Consider the following 17,634-nt stretch of genomic DNA (forward strand, 5'->3'; position numbering starts at 1 on the left):
AAGTTCATGCCACATATAACAAGTGTTTATTCATTTGGAACCACAGTTTTGGCTTGGTATTATGTAAATTAAATAATACGAAAAAAATGGTAAAACTTGCAGCCTCTGCCCCTTTGAAGTTGTATTGACAAAATAAGTGCCATCTACTCCTGGCTATTATTTATACCATGCAATGTTGAAATGAGTAATTAACTGCAGAATAGCAAGCCACTTAAATTAAGACTTGTAAACAATGAACACAGAGTTAGGAGGCTTTGTTTTGCCCTTGAAGGCCAGTTACATTGTAGGTTTGTTTGTTTGTCTGTAAGGGGTAAGTACCTCCAGTACTCTCAGAATGAAATGGACAAAAAGAAAAGCAGGGCATCTACAGTTAATATTTCATATTTTACATTGCATTTTATATTTTCATCTGTTCTGAGAATGATGGTTCACATATTTACAAAGCGGGAATGCAACTTTAACCCTTTGAGTGTCATTTGTCTCATCAAAGCCAGATTTTATGTATTTTTCCATATATTTTTTGATAATTTTGGATCAAGTAGACATAAAATTTCAAAATGATCAACATTTTGGAAAAATTATTAAAAAAATTATGTGTGTTACAAATTTGCGAATGGGGACAAAAGTTAACTTGAAGGATTAAAGAAGACCTCACTCTCTGATAGTTGCATTTCATTATTTATAACCATCATAGTCATAAGAAGAAGAAGCGTTCATCAGTAAAACTACAATGACTATGATGAGGACCACGCCAAGTATGAAACCTGCAATGGAGAGACCAATTGAGACCTTGCTTAACTTATTGGCCGTGTCATGTTTACCATCAGCCCGAAATCCAAATGCCTGAAACAAGAAAAAAGTCGGAAAATATTTAAGACAGGGATTGCACTAAAGAATGTGGCTTAATAAGCTAATTTTTAAATGTACAAGGCGATAGTTTCTTTGAATTGAAATAAAAACAAAACTCAACTGGAAAACCAAGTGATGCCCATCTTAGTGAAATCCACAATGTGTTCATACGTAAAACATTCATGTCACATGTTATATCACATGTCTTAAAACACTATTGAACATACAAGTAGCATCTAATGAAGTGATTTTGTAAAATTTTCTGGAATCTAATCTAACATTTTAGTTTTAATCACAATTTAGCTGTGACTCTTAGAGTTATGCCTGTTATTCAAGTGCGGAAGTACTGATTTTGAAAAGAAGATTTTGAATAACAATGACAGTGAAAGATGTTTTAACTAATGGTATGGCTGTAATATAGCCATATGTATTATACAATACGTAATATACAGTCTCAAATTTAAATAAGATTGTAATTTTTGACTCCCATGTGCGAAGCACAAAATGGGAGTCTTTGCAGTTAGTGTGTCTGTGTGTGTGTGTATGTGTGTATGTGTGTCCGACTGTTCCACTGCTATCTCAAGAACCATACATCGGTTTTTAATGAAACTTGGTGCATAGATGCTCTGGGCCAATGCGCAGATTTGATTAGGTTTTGGTAAAAATCCATGCTCGTTAATTACCTAATTTACATGATAATTAGCTAATTTTTAGCTGTTCTATGACTGTTCCACTGATATCTAAAGAACCACTCATTGGATTTTGATGAAACTTGGTACATAGATGCTCTGAACATATGCGCAGATTTGATTAGTTTTTGGTAAAAATCTGTGCATATTAATTACCTAATTTGCATGATAATTAGCTAATTTTTAGTGGTTCCATGACTGTTCCACTGATATCTAAATAACCACTCATTGGATTTTGATGAAACTTGGTACATAGATGCTCTGAACTAATGCTAGGTTTTGATTAGTTTTTGGTAATAATCCGTGTATACTAATTACCTAATTTGCATAATGATTAGTCAATTTTCGTTTTTTCCACTGATATCTCAAGTACTAATCATCACATTTCAATGAAACTTGGTACATAGATGTCATATGACACTGCACAGACCTGATATTTTTTATGGTAATATCAGTACATATAATTACCTAATTTGCATAATTAATTAATTAATTTTCAGCTTTTGATATAAGTAGTGAGCATTACATTTCAATGAAACTTGGTACTTACATACTCAAAGACTATGCAGAGATTGATTGTTTCGAATAAATATTTGTGCATATTAATCACCTAATTTGCATAATTAGTTAATTTTCAGCTTTTCCACAGGTATCTCAAGTACTAATCATCGCATTTCAATGAAACTTGGTACATAGATCCTTTAAGACTATGCAGAGACCTGATTAGTTATAGGGTAAATATTTGTGCATATTAATCACCTAATTTGCATAATTAACCAATTTCCAACTTTCACACTGATATCTCGAGTACTAATCATCACACATCTATGAATGTTTGTACATGGACCTGGATAATTGTGGGTTAAAATCTGTCCATATTAATTACCTAATTTGCATAATTAACCAATTTTAAGCTTTCACACTGGTATCTAAAGTACTAATTATTTCATTTCAATGAAACTTAATTAGTTTGGGGGTAAAAATCTGTTCATATTAATTCCCTAATTAGCATAATAATTCATAATTTTTTGGTTCTAATCACATTTCAATTAAACTTGGTATATAGATTTTCTGTTACATTGTGCAGACCTCATTAGTTTTACACTCAAATCTGTTCATATTAATTTTCTGATTTGCATAATTAGTTTTCAGCTAAGTAATTTCGAATTATATTTAATGTGTCTCCAATACTCTCAGCACATGGGAGTTCTTTCTAAGCTTTCTTTGATTATCATTCATTTCAAAATCCCATTGTTGAAAGAGAGATGTTGCCACCACAGGAATAACTTCAAGAAACACAGCTAAAATTTAAATTATGATTGCTTACCAACAATTCAACAATTGAAATTATGCAAAACACAAAAATGTTTAGGAATTCACTAGGCCATCATTAGTCACGGACCATGATGTCATTGATCAAATAATATATTTTGTTTAATTGGGAAAACTGTCCTTATAATAATATGCCGTCACATTCTTTGTAAACATGGGTCTGAATGTAAATATTTCGACAATACACAGAAAGAAGTGAAAATTGTAATCATTTCAACAAATCCTACAAAGCTTTATCTTCATTAGAAGTCTACTATTGTTGATTTAAATTGTAACTGTATTTAAAAAAAATGGAGCTTGTTAAATTTCATATTCATTTTTACTGTCTTTTTTTCTATTTGCCTCAACCATGCACTCTCCTGATGGGTTAAAAATATTGCCTGTAACTGACATAAAATACTGTAAAACATATTTTTTTTTGTGAGCATGGCGTTTTAGCGAATTTAGCGAGAGAACTGATTCTCTAATTCAAGATGTTGCTAATTCAAAATGGCCAAGGCTTGGGGATTAGTATACAGTAATCAGGAACATAATGGGGCGCTTCCTAATTACACTTAACAGTTTTTTTGTCTTTATGGAGGTGATAACTGCCCATTTGTTTTGGCACGAGACAGAAAAGTATTGTGAAAACAGGAAGTTAACAATGACAAGAGAAATTGATCATTCGCTAAATCAACATTTCGCTATTACGTCATTTTACCCCAATTTGCTAAAATTGCATGTCGCTTTTTCAACATGTTTTACAGTATTCATTTCAGAATTGAGTATACTTACAAATGCAGACACAATAATGGCTGCAATTCCCAGTGGAATGAAACAACAGAATGTATGCCAAACTGCCATAACCATACCGGCAATATCCAGGCCAATCAAGGCATCAGTCCGACGCTGTTGAATCACAACCGTCTGCGGTGCCTGTGGAGCAGATACCTGGAATGAGAAAAACATTAATCTCATTTAGATTGCAAAATCATTATGTTCAAACATCACAATTTAATGTTAACAAAGCATTTCGTTGAAAAAAACCACAATTATGTTGAAAGTCTAATTCTTTGAACAAGTCATCTGAAGATGACACAGCCCCCACTTGTGAGATGTGATTATAGTTAGCTATGAATTATAAAGTTTCAATGTATATGTATAAAATCGGGTAGGAAGATTAAGTTGGAAATCAAAAGTATGTTACTCAAAGTTAACAGCTAGGATATCTCCATTAAATTTGGTAAAATTTGCATCGATTTTAACAAAAATTCACAATTAATTGAATATGGAAATTCAATTGAGTCAATATTAAATAGCAAATACATGAACTATTAGTTCACAAGATATTAACAAAAATTCAAAATTAATTAAATATTCAAATTAGCTCATTAATTAAGTTGAAAGTCAATATTGCATAGCAAATATCTTATATTGACAAATCAAGTCTCTACTAAGTTTGGTCTGATTTAGACTATTAGTTCACAAGATATTAACAAGAATTCAAATTAATAATTAAATATGCAAATGAGCTGATTAATTGATTCCTTGAAAAAATAAGTCAATGTGCATCTGTACCAATGGTCACTCTGTCACCAAGTCTCAGCAAAATTGGTCCAGGCATCTCCGAGAAAAGATGATGGACACACCCAAAAAACTGGATTTTACAGAATTTTGACATTCAAAATGGCCACCAGGCAGCCATATTGATCAAATCAGGAAATAAATTCATGTGAATATGTATACCTCCTCACTGTGTCTTTGTACCTAGTATCACTGAAATCAGTCAAGTCATCTCTGAGAAATATCAATGGGCAGACAAAAGCCATGAATAACAATCAAAATGGCTGCCATTCGGCCATACTAGTATTTGATCATTTCAAAAAAGTAAAACAACGTGCATCTGTATGGGTGGTCCTTTGTCTTTGTAACAAGTCTCAACAAAATCGGTCAAGCCATCTCAGAGAAATGACGATGGACACACAAGGGCCGAATTTGCCTGAATTTTGGCATTAAAAATGACCACCAGTCAGCCATATTTGATCGAATCAGAAAATAAATTGACGTGCACAAGTGTGGTTGACCACTATGTCCCCGTACCAAGTTTTAAAAAAATCGGCCCAGCCATCTCTGAGAAATCGCTCTGGACGGACTGACGGACTGATGAAGGCGAAATTACAAGCCCCTTCCCTGACTTTGTCAGAAGTTGAATATATAAATTACCGGGTATTCTCGCATATCTTGGCAGTAATACATTTTGTAGCTTGTGCATTACAAGCATAGCATATTTTTTATTCTTTGTTTTTAAATCATTGCAAGTACGATCTAATTATATTTACTAATAATTCCATGCACAGTATACTACACATGTGGCATATTTATATTTATTTACCAATACCTCGTCAAGTGTGACATATTTGTATTTATTTATTTACTAATAACTTGTTGCTAGAACGGCTAAAAATTTATTTATTTATTAATGGTTCAACGTACAAATTATTAGTGAATAAATAAAAATATGCCACACATGCAGGGTTATTAGTAAACAAGTCATTGTCAATGACACGTCCCCGTTCCGTTCATATTTGAGTGACATATACATTCAAAGCAGATCATGACCGAAATGCACCTGCATATGTACATTGTGCTAAATCTGAACAAAATCCATTCATGCATGACTGAGATACGGGTCCGGAATGGTGAAAATGTGCGATTTCAATGCATTTTCGGCCTTAAAGCGGCCCCCATTTGGCTATCGTTAATGAGATCATGAAACAAATGCACATACATATTTGTGACATGATGTACCTTGTGTGTGTGAAGTTTGAACTTGATCAATCCAGACATGTCTCGGATACGGATCCAGAACTGAATTCTTTAAAACAAAATGGCCGCCAGTCGGCCATTTCGAACTTGATCCGAAAAAAAAAATGGCGTGCATCAAGGTCCTATTATGTTTAATGTATGTACCAAATTTGAATGAAATCCGTCCATGCATAACTGAGATCCAGGTCCGGAATGGTGAAAATGTGCGATTTCAATGCATTTTCGGCCTTAAAGCGGCCGCCATTTGGCTATCGTTAATGAGATCATGAAACAAATGCACATACATATTTGTGACATGATGTACCTTGTGTGTGTGAAGTTTGAACTCGATCAATCCAAGCATGTCTCAGATACGGATCCAGAACTGAATTTTTTAAAACAAAATGGCCGCCAGTCGGCCATTTCGAACCCGATCCCCCCAAAAAAAATGACGTGCAGCAAGGTCCTATTATGTTTAATGTATGTACCAAATTTGAACAAAATCCGTCCATGCATAACTGAGATCCGGGTCCGGAATGGTGAAAATGTGTGATTTTGATGCATTTTCGGCCTTAAAATGGCCGCTTTTCGACTATCGTTAATCGGATCATGAAAAAAATGCATGTGCATATGTCCCATATAATGTGTGATGTATGAGTGAAGTTTGAACTTAATTGGTCCATGCATGTTCGAGATACAGGTGATCACGGACGCACGGACGGACGGACGCACACAGGGCAAAACATAAGTCCCCGTTTTCGGACTGCGTCCGAACGGGGACTAATAAAATTAAATTCGCCATAATTGCAACAATAGACGTACTACTATACTTCCCCTCTTATAAGCCCAGGGGCCTCAACATGTAAAATCTGGCAAAGTAAGGAGTGGGCATATACGCAAAGACCACCCCAGAAAAGATGATTTTTTGTTATTCGTTTAACATTGTAACCATCTTACCACTCACGAAAATTTATTCAAATTACATCTTTCGTTCACCATGCTTGGCTTAGGGGAATATGTTTTTTTTGAAGAAACAAGTCGTCATTGATTTCCACAACACTTTTTTCAATTATGAAACATGGCAACTAATTATTAAGCTCTGATAAAAATTTTGCTTCGGGACAACAACTTATGCACCATGTACATGTATGACATCTAAGCTATTGGCAATAAAACTTCTGACCCAGATATTTTGCAGAAACCAGAATGTTGCAGTTACTTCATGCATCAATCATTGTCAATAGTTAATGGTTATGCTACAACAATTCATTTTTAGATCACTAGGTTTCTTACCACCACATTTGTATTTGACACACTTTGCTGATAAGGCTGTGCCGGATATGGCTGAGCCGGGTATGGCTGAGCCGGGTATTGTTGGTCTGTATATGGTGGCTGATGTTGTTGTTGTTGTTGAGGAAACTGCTGGCCATATGGCGGCGGAGCATCAGCCGGGGCATTGTATGGAGGTTGAGTCATATCTGAAAAGAAAAAATGTGTATTTATTACAGACTTCTATATTTAGTCTTCACATTGAATGTCTTCAAATCAACAAACCATGGAAATATCTAGCAGTGCATTTAGTAACATGTAAGTACATATATACCCTTCTACAAGCATTGTACTTTAAATGTCCTTAAAATAGAAGCCTATTCATAATTTTTGAGAAAGTTGTCATAAATCGCATGACAGTGTTCATTGGTCTATAAAGTAAAATCATGAAGCTATTGTCCTACGGCACTATGAAATGGCATTCTTTGTGTGTTACAGTGACGTATTTTGAGAACATTTTCCAACATTTCCCCAAAATGCTATTTTTACAACAATTCCATAGAGCACAATGTAGTACTGCATCATGAATAATATATGATTTTTTTCAGCCTAATGTCACCAGGTGACAAGTTGAGATATGGCACAATATTTATGCCAAAGGAACCTATAACGGTAGTCAAAGTGATATAATACTGTAAAATGACTAATTTTCACTGGGTTTAAATTTCACTGATTTACCATTTCAGGCATATTCAATGGGTTTTAAATTCACGGTTTTGTCATTTAGATAATGTGTTCTATGCTCAATTTTACATATTCACTGGGTCTTAATTTAGTGCATTTTCCACTCAGCGAAATACATGTAAGCTAAATTAAAACCCAGTGAATAATTAACTTCTTTACAGTGCTGTCAAAATGGCCACTATCCACTAAAATACAACAATAGTTTTTGAAAATTAAGCTGGTGACCCCAACTTAAGTCAATATCCTTTTTATATCCGGAAGTACAATTTATTGGAAAATGAATAAATCCTGGGTATTTGCATTCATGAAACAATACGTACTGCACCCTCAAGTGGCGAATATTTCCATGCTTTTGTTTTATTTATTTTCATCACCATTAATTCTCAGTAGCAGGATATGTATTGTACAACATGTTGACTCTGGGCATACATGACTGAGACCCAGTTCTAAAATTACAGATATGCTTAATTTTGATGAACTTTTCACACTGAAATGAGCGCCATTCAACCATCTTAAATTTTCATGAAATGAATGCATGTGACATGCATGCATGCATGCGTGCGTGACATGATCGGTCAGGGCATGTCAGATATAGATACTGAATGCACACACTTACAAACCATTGTGTTGCACCAGTAACACCCTGATCTACTACATTTCTGTGACTTTTCCTTCCCATGACATATTTGCAGCGATTTTTTTTTTATGTGAATTTGTTTATAGCCAGTGTATAAAATTTACACACCCACACTTACAATGTATGAAACTATTTTTAACTCTGTGACTTAAAATAAGATAAATTCAAGGTGTCAGAAATAAACTATACATGTGTACATTGTTCATTTATCACAAGCTCAGGGAAGCATAACAACAAGCAGCCTATCGGCTGAGATAGCTCCGCTGTTAGCAATGCACATTTCAATTAAAGAACTGAAGACATCATTAGAAAATGAACAATATGTATAGTATCAAAGCAATCGGACTTACAGCTTTTAACAAGAAGTCGAAAATATCACTTTCTACCAAAAATGACAAAAATATTCACCAAAATTAGAGAATTGAAGATATCATCACAAAATGAACAAATCTGAGAAAGGTCTACATGTAGTATCTATATATGTAATATCAAAGCAATTGAACTTTTGGTTTTTAACAAGAAGTCGAAAATATCACTTTTTACCAAAAATGACAAAAATATTCACCAAAATTAGAGAATTGAAGATATCATCACAAAATAAACAAATCTGAGAAAGGTCTACATGTAGTATCTATATATGGAATATCAAAGCAATTGAACTATTGGTTTTTAACAAGAAGTCGAAAATATCACTTTTTACCAAAAATTGCATAAATATTCACCAAAATTAGAGAATTGAAGATATCATCACAAAATGAACAAATCTGAGAGAGGTCCACATGTAGTACCTATATATGTAATATCAAAGCAATCGGACTTGCGGTTTTTAACAAGAAGTCGAAATTATCGCTTTTTACCAAAAATTACAAAAATATTCACCAAAATTAGAGAATTGAAGATATCATCACAAAATGAACAAATCTGAGAGAGGTCCACATGTAGTACCTATATATGTAATATCAAAGCAATTGGACTTGCGGTTTTTAACAAGAAGTCGAAAATATCACTTTTTACCAAAAATGACAAAAATATTCACCAAAATTAAAGAATTAAAGATATTACAAAATGAACAATCTGAGAGAGGTCCACATGTAGTACCTATATATGTAATATCAAAGCAATTGCACTTGCGGTTTTTAACAAGAAGTCGAAAATATCACTTTTTACCAAAAATGACAAAAATATTCAGCAAAATTAGAGAATTGAAGATATCAACATGAAATAAACAAACCTAAGAGAGGTCTACCCAAGGTACATATACACCAAGTATCAAAGCATTCAGGCTTGTAGTTTTCAAGAAGAAGTCGAAAAAGTAAAACATTGACACGGACGACGGAGACGGACAATCACTCATATGATAAGCTCCGCTCGACAAAGTCGACAGCGGAGCTAAAAAGGGGATTTTATCATTTAAAATTACACATACATGTACCTAGACTGAAACCTTTACTTCTACAAATTACTGTTACCTACAAATTATCATGTTACCTCTGACTCTGATTTTAAGTTTTCCTCTAACAATTCAGTCACCTTTAATTTGTTATTAGTTTTTGATCCAATGAATGCAAAAATTAGGATCACTGCTATTTTTGCCCAACAATTGAATTTTGTTAATTATCTATACATGTTTTCATTGTTTTTGTATTTAGCTTTTATCCATTAGTTCATCCAAAATTACCTCAACCAAATAAAATAAATTCTGTGTTCCTGGTAACCCTACCTATCCATTTTATGGAAATGTTTATTTCATGCAAATGAATTGAGTTTTTTTTATGCAAATTAGCTAAGGTCATTTCAACAGTGTTGCATTTTCTCAATTTCATGCACTTCCCTAATTGTAGTGAATGACCAGCACCTTTTGTATGAAAGAAATGTATTCTAAATATTAACTCAGATGTCATTTTTAAAATCCGTAAAAATCTGTTATGGAGAAAGATAAAATACAAAAAATAAAATAAAAATCTCTCCCAAAACTGCACACTGGGTGCAATCCAAGCTGGCTATCAGATGGACTTACCATTTCAGAAAAACTTTGCATTTTAATGCAACATTAATTTCACTTAACAGGGTAGGTGATTTTTCTGTTGGAATTTTAGTAGTTGAGATTACAAGATATATATGATATAGGTAAATGTTTACATGTATGTAAAAATGATTTTCCCTATATTGAGTGTTTACCAATCACAAAACAACCATTTCCATCCCTGCAAACCATATGCAAGTACTGGTAGTTTACAAAGATCCAACTACAAGTCTGGTCTGGTCTGGTCTGGTCTACATTCAATTATATTTTATTTGTTTTATTGTTTGTTTTAATTAAACTAACAAACACAAACAACGGATTAACTCCTGTAATATTTGCATCCATTTTCACCAGCTTTCAGACTACCGGTATATACTGGTATATAACACATTTTGTGACAAAGTATACTTTTAATCTGTAAAATACTGTAGAATACTTTATTTTCGCTTGGAATTTATTTTCGCTATTTTCGCTGAATGGATGATTCCGTGAAAATAAAATCCAGCGAATATACTTTTTTTCCTATATTTCACATTAAATTCATCAAAAATCAGTGAAAATAAGTTCCATACAAAACGCCCAAAAAGCCTTTTCAGCGAAAATTAATTCCAGCGAAAATAAAGTATTCCACAGTAATATTGTTTGAAAAGGCTGATAATATAATAAATCAATCAATCAAACACACACTCTAGAATAGGAACATCCGGAGATTTGTGCGGTCCAGTGAGCCATGTAAGGACCGTCGTCAATAGCAACAGAGAGGTCCAACGATCAAAGAAATTCCTGGAACTACTCAATCATTTAGACTTGTGGATTATTTCTTATTGTGAAGATAGCGCTCCAAACTACACTTCATGTTGGAAAGGGAAGCTGGCTCATATTCGTCTCCGTCATTTATGCTGATGAAAAATTTTCCCAGAAGTTCATTCAACTTGACCGGTGGTATGTCTTCGAGGCGCCGCAATTCTCCGGTATTCTGAGTTAGCCACTCTGTACAGCGACGGACATCTCATTCAGTGGTTTTAATGGTACTTTGCTTCTGGTGTGCTTTTATAAAACCATCAACTTCGTCTGGTACTTCATTTTCTGGTGCTGGTCCAAGAATTTCATCAAGTTGGTCCTGTCCTATCGAACGCAACCACTGCATAATATCCATTTCGTCTGCTGCAGCCATTATCGTCTGCAGGTTGTCAGGGAGCTGGTTAACTGGATGCGTAAACATATCCGTCCGCAGTGCCAAACTTATCGATTAACGTGATTGCATGCAAAACTTTGTTACTGCTTATGAACAATGTACCCTTTTACCAATAAGAATTACCTTTAAACATTAAGATATAAAACCCTGTATTTTTTATGTTATTAAAGGCATGTAATAAAAATATTACAGCCCGAATATGGGCATTAGTTCCCTCGAGCAATGAGATCATTTGCCCTCCTAACGCCGGGCAAATGATCACCTGCAATCGGGCACAAACGCCCATACTCGGGAAGTAATATATAATATTTGGATGTTATTTTGCAAGTGTTATGAGGAAAACCCATCCTTCTTTATTTGTAAAACTTTAAATATGAACGACTTGCATGTGAATCATCACACAACAATTTTAATGGTAGCAAACTAACCTAAATGGATCATTTTGGTTCAACTTATGTGTTGTTTTAAATAACAGAACTTAGAAGTAATAAGTGTTTTTAGATTTGACAAATTACTTGTCTTTTGTAGTATTTACCTATGTTACAAATATGAGAAATAGTTCAGCAGATTACAATGCACAATTTAGATGTATGACAGTTAATTTGAAAGTAAGCTTAGCTTGTTTAAAACTAGCTTAAGGTAGAGATGCAGTTTACCTGACAGGTATTTTAATTAGTTAATTAGAAAACCAAGATGACCTCCCTTGTCCACAAAACTATATATTTTCGGAAAGCTTATTGTATGAATTTTAAAGTTTTGTTAGTATTTTAATTTTATGGACACTGTAGTTTGAAATGTGCACAAAAATGTGCTTTTTTGGTCAAAAGTGATTTAAAAAAAATTAGCTTCTAAACCATGCTTCTGTTTCCTGTCAAAATTGGTTTATGGGTACATCTGTTTACTATGAAAAAAACGCTGTCTTGAAAACTGTCTACCAGTTGTAAATTTTGTAGGGCAGCAGCTCAAATTTCACTACTTCAAGTTTATGCATAAATTAACACCGAGGCTAGTTGTCTGTACGATTGCTGTAACACTATTCAACTAAAAACAATGCCCCCACGGCGTTTTGAAGATAAACACATTGTCAATCATTTGTGAAAATTTCAAAACAAAAGGTCAAAGCGTCTAGGCGCTATTTTTTTTTAAAGTTCTGGAATGTGCACTAAAAAGAAGCTGAGATTATTGCTAATTTGCATAACAATTCACTCAGTAAGAAGTTTCCTAATGCTCATACCAGTAATTAAAATGGCTGTTACAGTTTCAAATTTAAATGTATTACCATTTTGTAAAAAGTTAAATACAGTGCATAATATGGAGATCTCGTCATTTCTTTTCTTCACCATGTTTTCTTTTTTATTATTTATGTACAGCCTTGCTACATCTTGCTAAGCATTCAAAAGAGAGAATGTTTGCACCTGTTATCTATATTTTAAAATCGTTTTTTGAGTATGTTCCACTATTCACAATTCTACAAAATTTCAACAGTCTATAGCCAAGACTTTTTGGATAATAAAAAGCAAAAAAAAAAAAAAAAATTTCACTCCCAAGTGCCCACGAACCTGCATCTCTACCTTAAAACCAGCTAAATGTGTACAAACCCAATATTTGTTCAGGCAGTTACCAGAAACACCATATTTGTTTTATTTGGTATTACTCTAAAATTCTGTGGAGAACTCTGATAATAAACTGAAAAATAAACCATGACTTTTACGTTTTATTTTGGGTATACGATGTTGGTAGTAAACATCAACACACACCAATAAATAATTATCCAGCATACTCGCCATGAAGACATCATACATGTACAGGCAATTTTTTTTTTTTTTTATAACATTAATACCAATTCAAAACCTAGTATGTGTACATACTGTAGAACATATTGAAATATCTACACATGTGTACCATTTTAGCGAACCTGACTGAATTTAATTTAAGCGCCAACAATCTTAGTGTGAGAAAATACTTTATTTTAAATTAGTGAAATGTTGATATTACAGATTAGATAAAATAGCTTAAATAACTATCAACCAAAATTTGTGATTGACTAACTTTTTTCAGGATTTCATAGAAATTCAAATTAAACCAAGTCAGCTTTGGCGTGATAGATATTTTGAGGACTACATGGTGATTGTAAAATAAACTTCAAAATGGCAGCAATGTCACAAGATGTTGACAAATACTAGACTATTCAACCTTTTTACAATGAAGCAAAATTTGATTATGTCATTTTTCACAAAGTAAACTTTTTTTTTTCAAACATTTTTTTACAACAAAGAAATAAAGAAAAAATAAAAGATGATGTACAAAACTACATAATACCTACAATGCTTATTATATTCAGGCATCCCCAATAAATTTAAAAGGGAACCACTCAATCCCATGGATTGCACCAAAGAATCATGGGACACTATTGTTTATGTTGTAAATCTATCTTTTGTTATCCATTGTAATTTTCTCGACCTTAGTCATTTTCACTGACTTCTCACCCAGTGTTCCACAGCAGCTACTGCATATAGCCCATAGAAATACATTGTGCAGCAGTGCTTGTCAAGGCAACATAAAATTTTCTGTGAAGTAGCCCCGCCCCCAATATAGTGCAGTTGCGTGTTCAAGATTCTGACTTTTATCAAAATCTAGATTAGAATGTTTTGTCAAAACTGTTTGATCTGCACCTTTTATCAAAATGATAGATGGAAAGTTGGATCATAAATCATATTTTTTTTTTATTAGACGCATAAAATCCTTAGGAAAGGATAAAAAGGGTCTTACAGAAAGAAATTTAAAAAAAACAAACTACAATCTAAAAAGTAAAACAAAAAATAAAAACTTTTCTAAAAAAAATAAAACAAATCAAAAACAATAAAGACAATTTGCAGCCAATGGTGAATACAGAATATAGAATGAACACAAAATGTAGCCTTAATACACTGATAGTTGTTGCTGTTTTGTTCCATAGCTGTTTTTTAAGAAGACAGCTAAGGCTGGTGCTAGAGTATGGTTTGCCATAATCAAAATGAATTTATTCTGACTATTTTCTTTATCAAAATTTGGAACTTTATTTTGTGCAGTCAGGAATAATTTGTCCCTACGGTGACTGTAAGCTGGACATTTCATAAAAAAATGTTGCTCATCTTCAACTATATTTTGGCTGCACATATCACATGTTCTTTTATCCAGCGGCACATTATTATTATATTAAGTTGGCAGTAACAGATAGGTTTGACCTTTAGTGAGTACAATCTGATTGGACATAGAGAGATTGTGACTTATTTCTAAAAGTGTTCGAAAAAAAAACTCGTAAAAAATCAACACAAATCTGTTAATTCGAAAGATCAAACAAATTACAAATAAAAATGAATCGGGGAAGTTTCTTCTTTATCATTTTGGTATTATGAATTAAGGAAGAAACCAACTCATAAATCAGATGACAATATTCATTGGTTTATTATGTACAATCATGGGGCTATTGTCCCATGGCACCATATAATAACATCATTTTGTGTTGTACAGTGACATATTTTGAGAAAACTTAATATTTTTCAAATAATTTAATAATATTTTTAGAATAATTCCATAGAACACTGTATACTGTCAGCCAATCATACACATGCATCAATGTCATAATAGTGAAATGTAAACAACAATTTTTGTACTAAATTTACTGGTCAGTTATGTGAGATTAATTAGTGAAAACTTTTAGTGAGAGGGTGATTAAACAGGACGTACTAGAACTGATTAAAAGTAATGGTACTGGCTTGAGAGTCGCATCTGCATACCAAAATCTAAAAATGGGTACCGGGTAGTTTTGAATCACTACATTTTTTTACTTGATTATTTGTTGCTAATAAGTAATTAGGAGCTGCAATAAAATTATTAGGAAAAAAACAAATACTATATAAATGGAAATACTATATAAAAGGAAATACAAAAAAAATTATTTTAAACACTAACAGGAAATGAATCTAATCCATATATTCTTGTACAGTCCCTCAACGGCATTAATAAAAGGAATCTTTTCATAATAATTTCTTCACATATCTCATAATTGTAATGCTGAGTGCTATCGCCTAACGGAAACATAGTAATGCTACGCCCTTTGTAATATCTTCATCAAAATAAAGATTTGTTTCACCATTTTTACATAGGATATGACTAATATTTTTCATCATATTTTTCCTGTGGACTTTGTAGCTTTCACACTTGAGAACAAAGTGTTTTAGTATTGCATCACCTTTCTTGCAGCATGGACATGTACAGTCACTATTGATATTTGCCCACTTTCTTTTCTCATAGGCAAGCTGAATTTTCAACTGATTTTACATATTTTCACAATGCTTGATCCCAGTTTTAAATTTTTAAATTACATTATGCTTGACACAACCTTGAAAAAAGACTACTAAGTGTGTATGTCAATAACTGTAAGTAAACAACTCACTGGTGACAAGGACTGGACAAGTTAGGGGTCGACCATTGAAATCATGAGGGGTTGCTAGAAAAAATGGCAAGTGGAAAGACCTTCTGTATCACCCCATCACTCTAATTCCAACCTTCTAACACCCCCTAATTTAATTATATGTCCCTCCTGAGGAAACCTATCCTAGTTATGTACATACGGTAAAAATATAGTTGTGGGTCGGGTGGGGGGGGGTACAGAAGAAAGTCTTTCCAAAATAAAACTGTGCAGAAAAGACACAGCGAAAATAAATTTAAAAAAAAAAGATCACACTCCAGCCACCCCATGATTTCAAATAGCTGACCACGTAATTGTGTCACATTTTCATTTATTCAGGGTAATTTTTTTGCATTTTTGTCAAAAATCGAATGTAAAAAAGGAGTGGTTTCTTCCACGAAATGCTGGTAATGCGTCACCGTACAAACGTCCCATGTCTTGGGCGTAAATAATAAAATACAACCTCCGTTTGTTCGCGATCAACACAACATTTTATAAATTGTCAAATGTAGGTCCATATCACGAAGGAAACTGGCCATGTACGAATTCAGACAAATGTGTAATTTGCGAGAAACCCGCGAACTAAAAGCGAAATGTGATAGATGGGCCGAAAGTACTGCATAACAATGCACAACAATTCTGTCTCGACCCATATAGAGCGAAATTGATTTCGCCCTGACTGTTACTGCTGGATATACTCTGTCCTACGACAAATGTGAATGTACTTACCGCTTCCCTTCTGTTCCATTGCGCGTAACAGACCTGATAACAGACGAAATTGTGTGGTAGAAAGTGTAAAATACGTGTGTTTACAGCAAACGTTTCCGCCAGACGTACCACCCGATGTTGGTTTATTTTTTATGTGACGTCAGCCATCGTTTGCACATGCGCAGTACGGTCAAGTCTCTGAAAGAGATACTAGTATGTAAGTTTGCCCAAATCCGTGCCGTGCGAGCGAAGTTGCAAGATTGCAGGCGGATCCATATTGACGATTGCGAGTTCGCAGGCAGCTCCATATTTACGAATTCGCTGTGGACACACTGACATACATTTGTCATCGTTACTTTTGGTAGCATTTATTTATCAAGTATCATATTGAATAAATTACGAATATATTTACAACATCTCCTGCGTTCGGACTACGTACACGTGATTTATTTTACAGATGCGTAATACAACCACGCTTACTAGTAACCGTAATGCAACATAACAACCGAGCACGCCACTTACTTTACCACTACATGTACGTATGTTATATTAAGATAGGATATTTTAAGAACCACCTCCCCCATCTTTTGTAGTGTACCCCCATAATATGTCGCATTAACGCGTTCTGCCGTTCTTTAGTAGTTTTTGTGGCGGTATTTTAGTCATTTCTGATACATTTTGTGCCCTTAATTGTTTTATTTTCAGATATTAGGATTCTTATCGACACAAGAAAGCTATGGTTCCTTCCATAGACTTGTTTAACACAAACGTGAGACCCCAAATGTTTGAAGTTGTTTTTCCTGGGATTTACCTCGCTAAACCGTACGTAACTCTAGTGCCATTTTCTTGAGGTCGAACGAGGACAAAATTACTTTGCTAAATGACGTCACTGTATTAGAACTTTCCTCAGCTGGGAAAGAGGAACAGCTAAAAATGTCACGAAATGCTCGTCCG

General features: G+C 33.7%; 1 protein-coding gene across 1 annotated transcript; it reads right to left on the reverse strand.

Annotated features, from left to right (window-relative positions):
• Positions 1–527: 527 nt before the first annotated feature.
• Positions 528–16,839, reverse strand: LOC100374382 (uncharacterized). The gene is made up of 4 exons (XM_002736482.4): positions 16,702–16,839; positions 6,948–7,132; positions 3,645–3,800; positions 528–843 (listed from the first exon to the last, which is right to left on the reverse strand). The coding sequence occupies exons 1-4, from the start codon at positions 16,718–16,720 to the stop codon at positions 676–678; spliced, it is 528 nt and encodes a 175-aa protein (XP_002736528.1). The 5' UTR covers positions 16,721–16,839; the 3' UTR covers positions 528–675.
• Positions 16,840–17,634: the final 795 nt, after the last annotated feature.

This window comes from Saccoglossus kowalevskii, chromosome 9, assembly GCF_978046115.1.
Source record: "Saccoglossus kowalevskii chromosome 9, keSacKowa6.1, whole genome shotgun sequence".
Classification (NCBI taxonomy): Eukaryota; Metazoa; Hemichordata; class Enteropneusta; family Harrimaniidae; genus Saccoglossus; species Saccoglossus kowalevskii.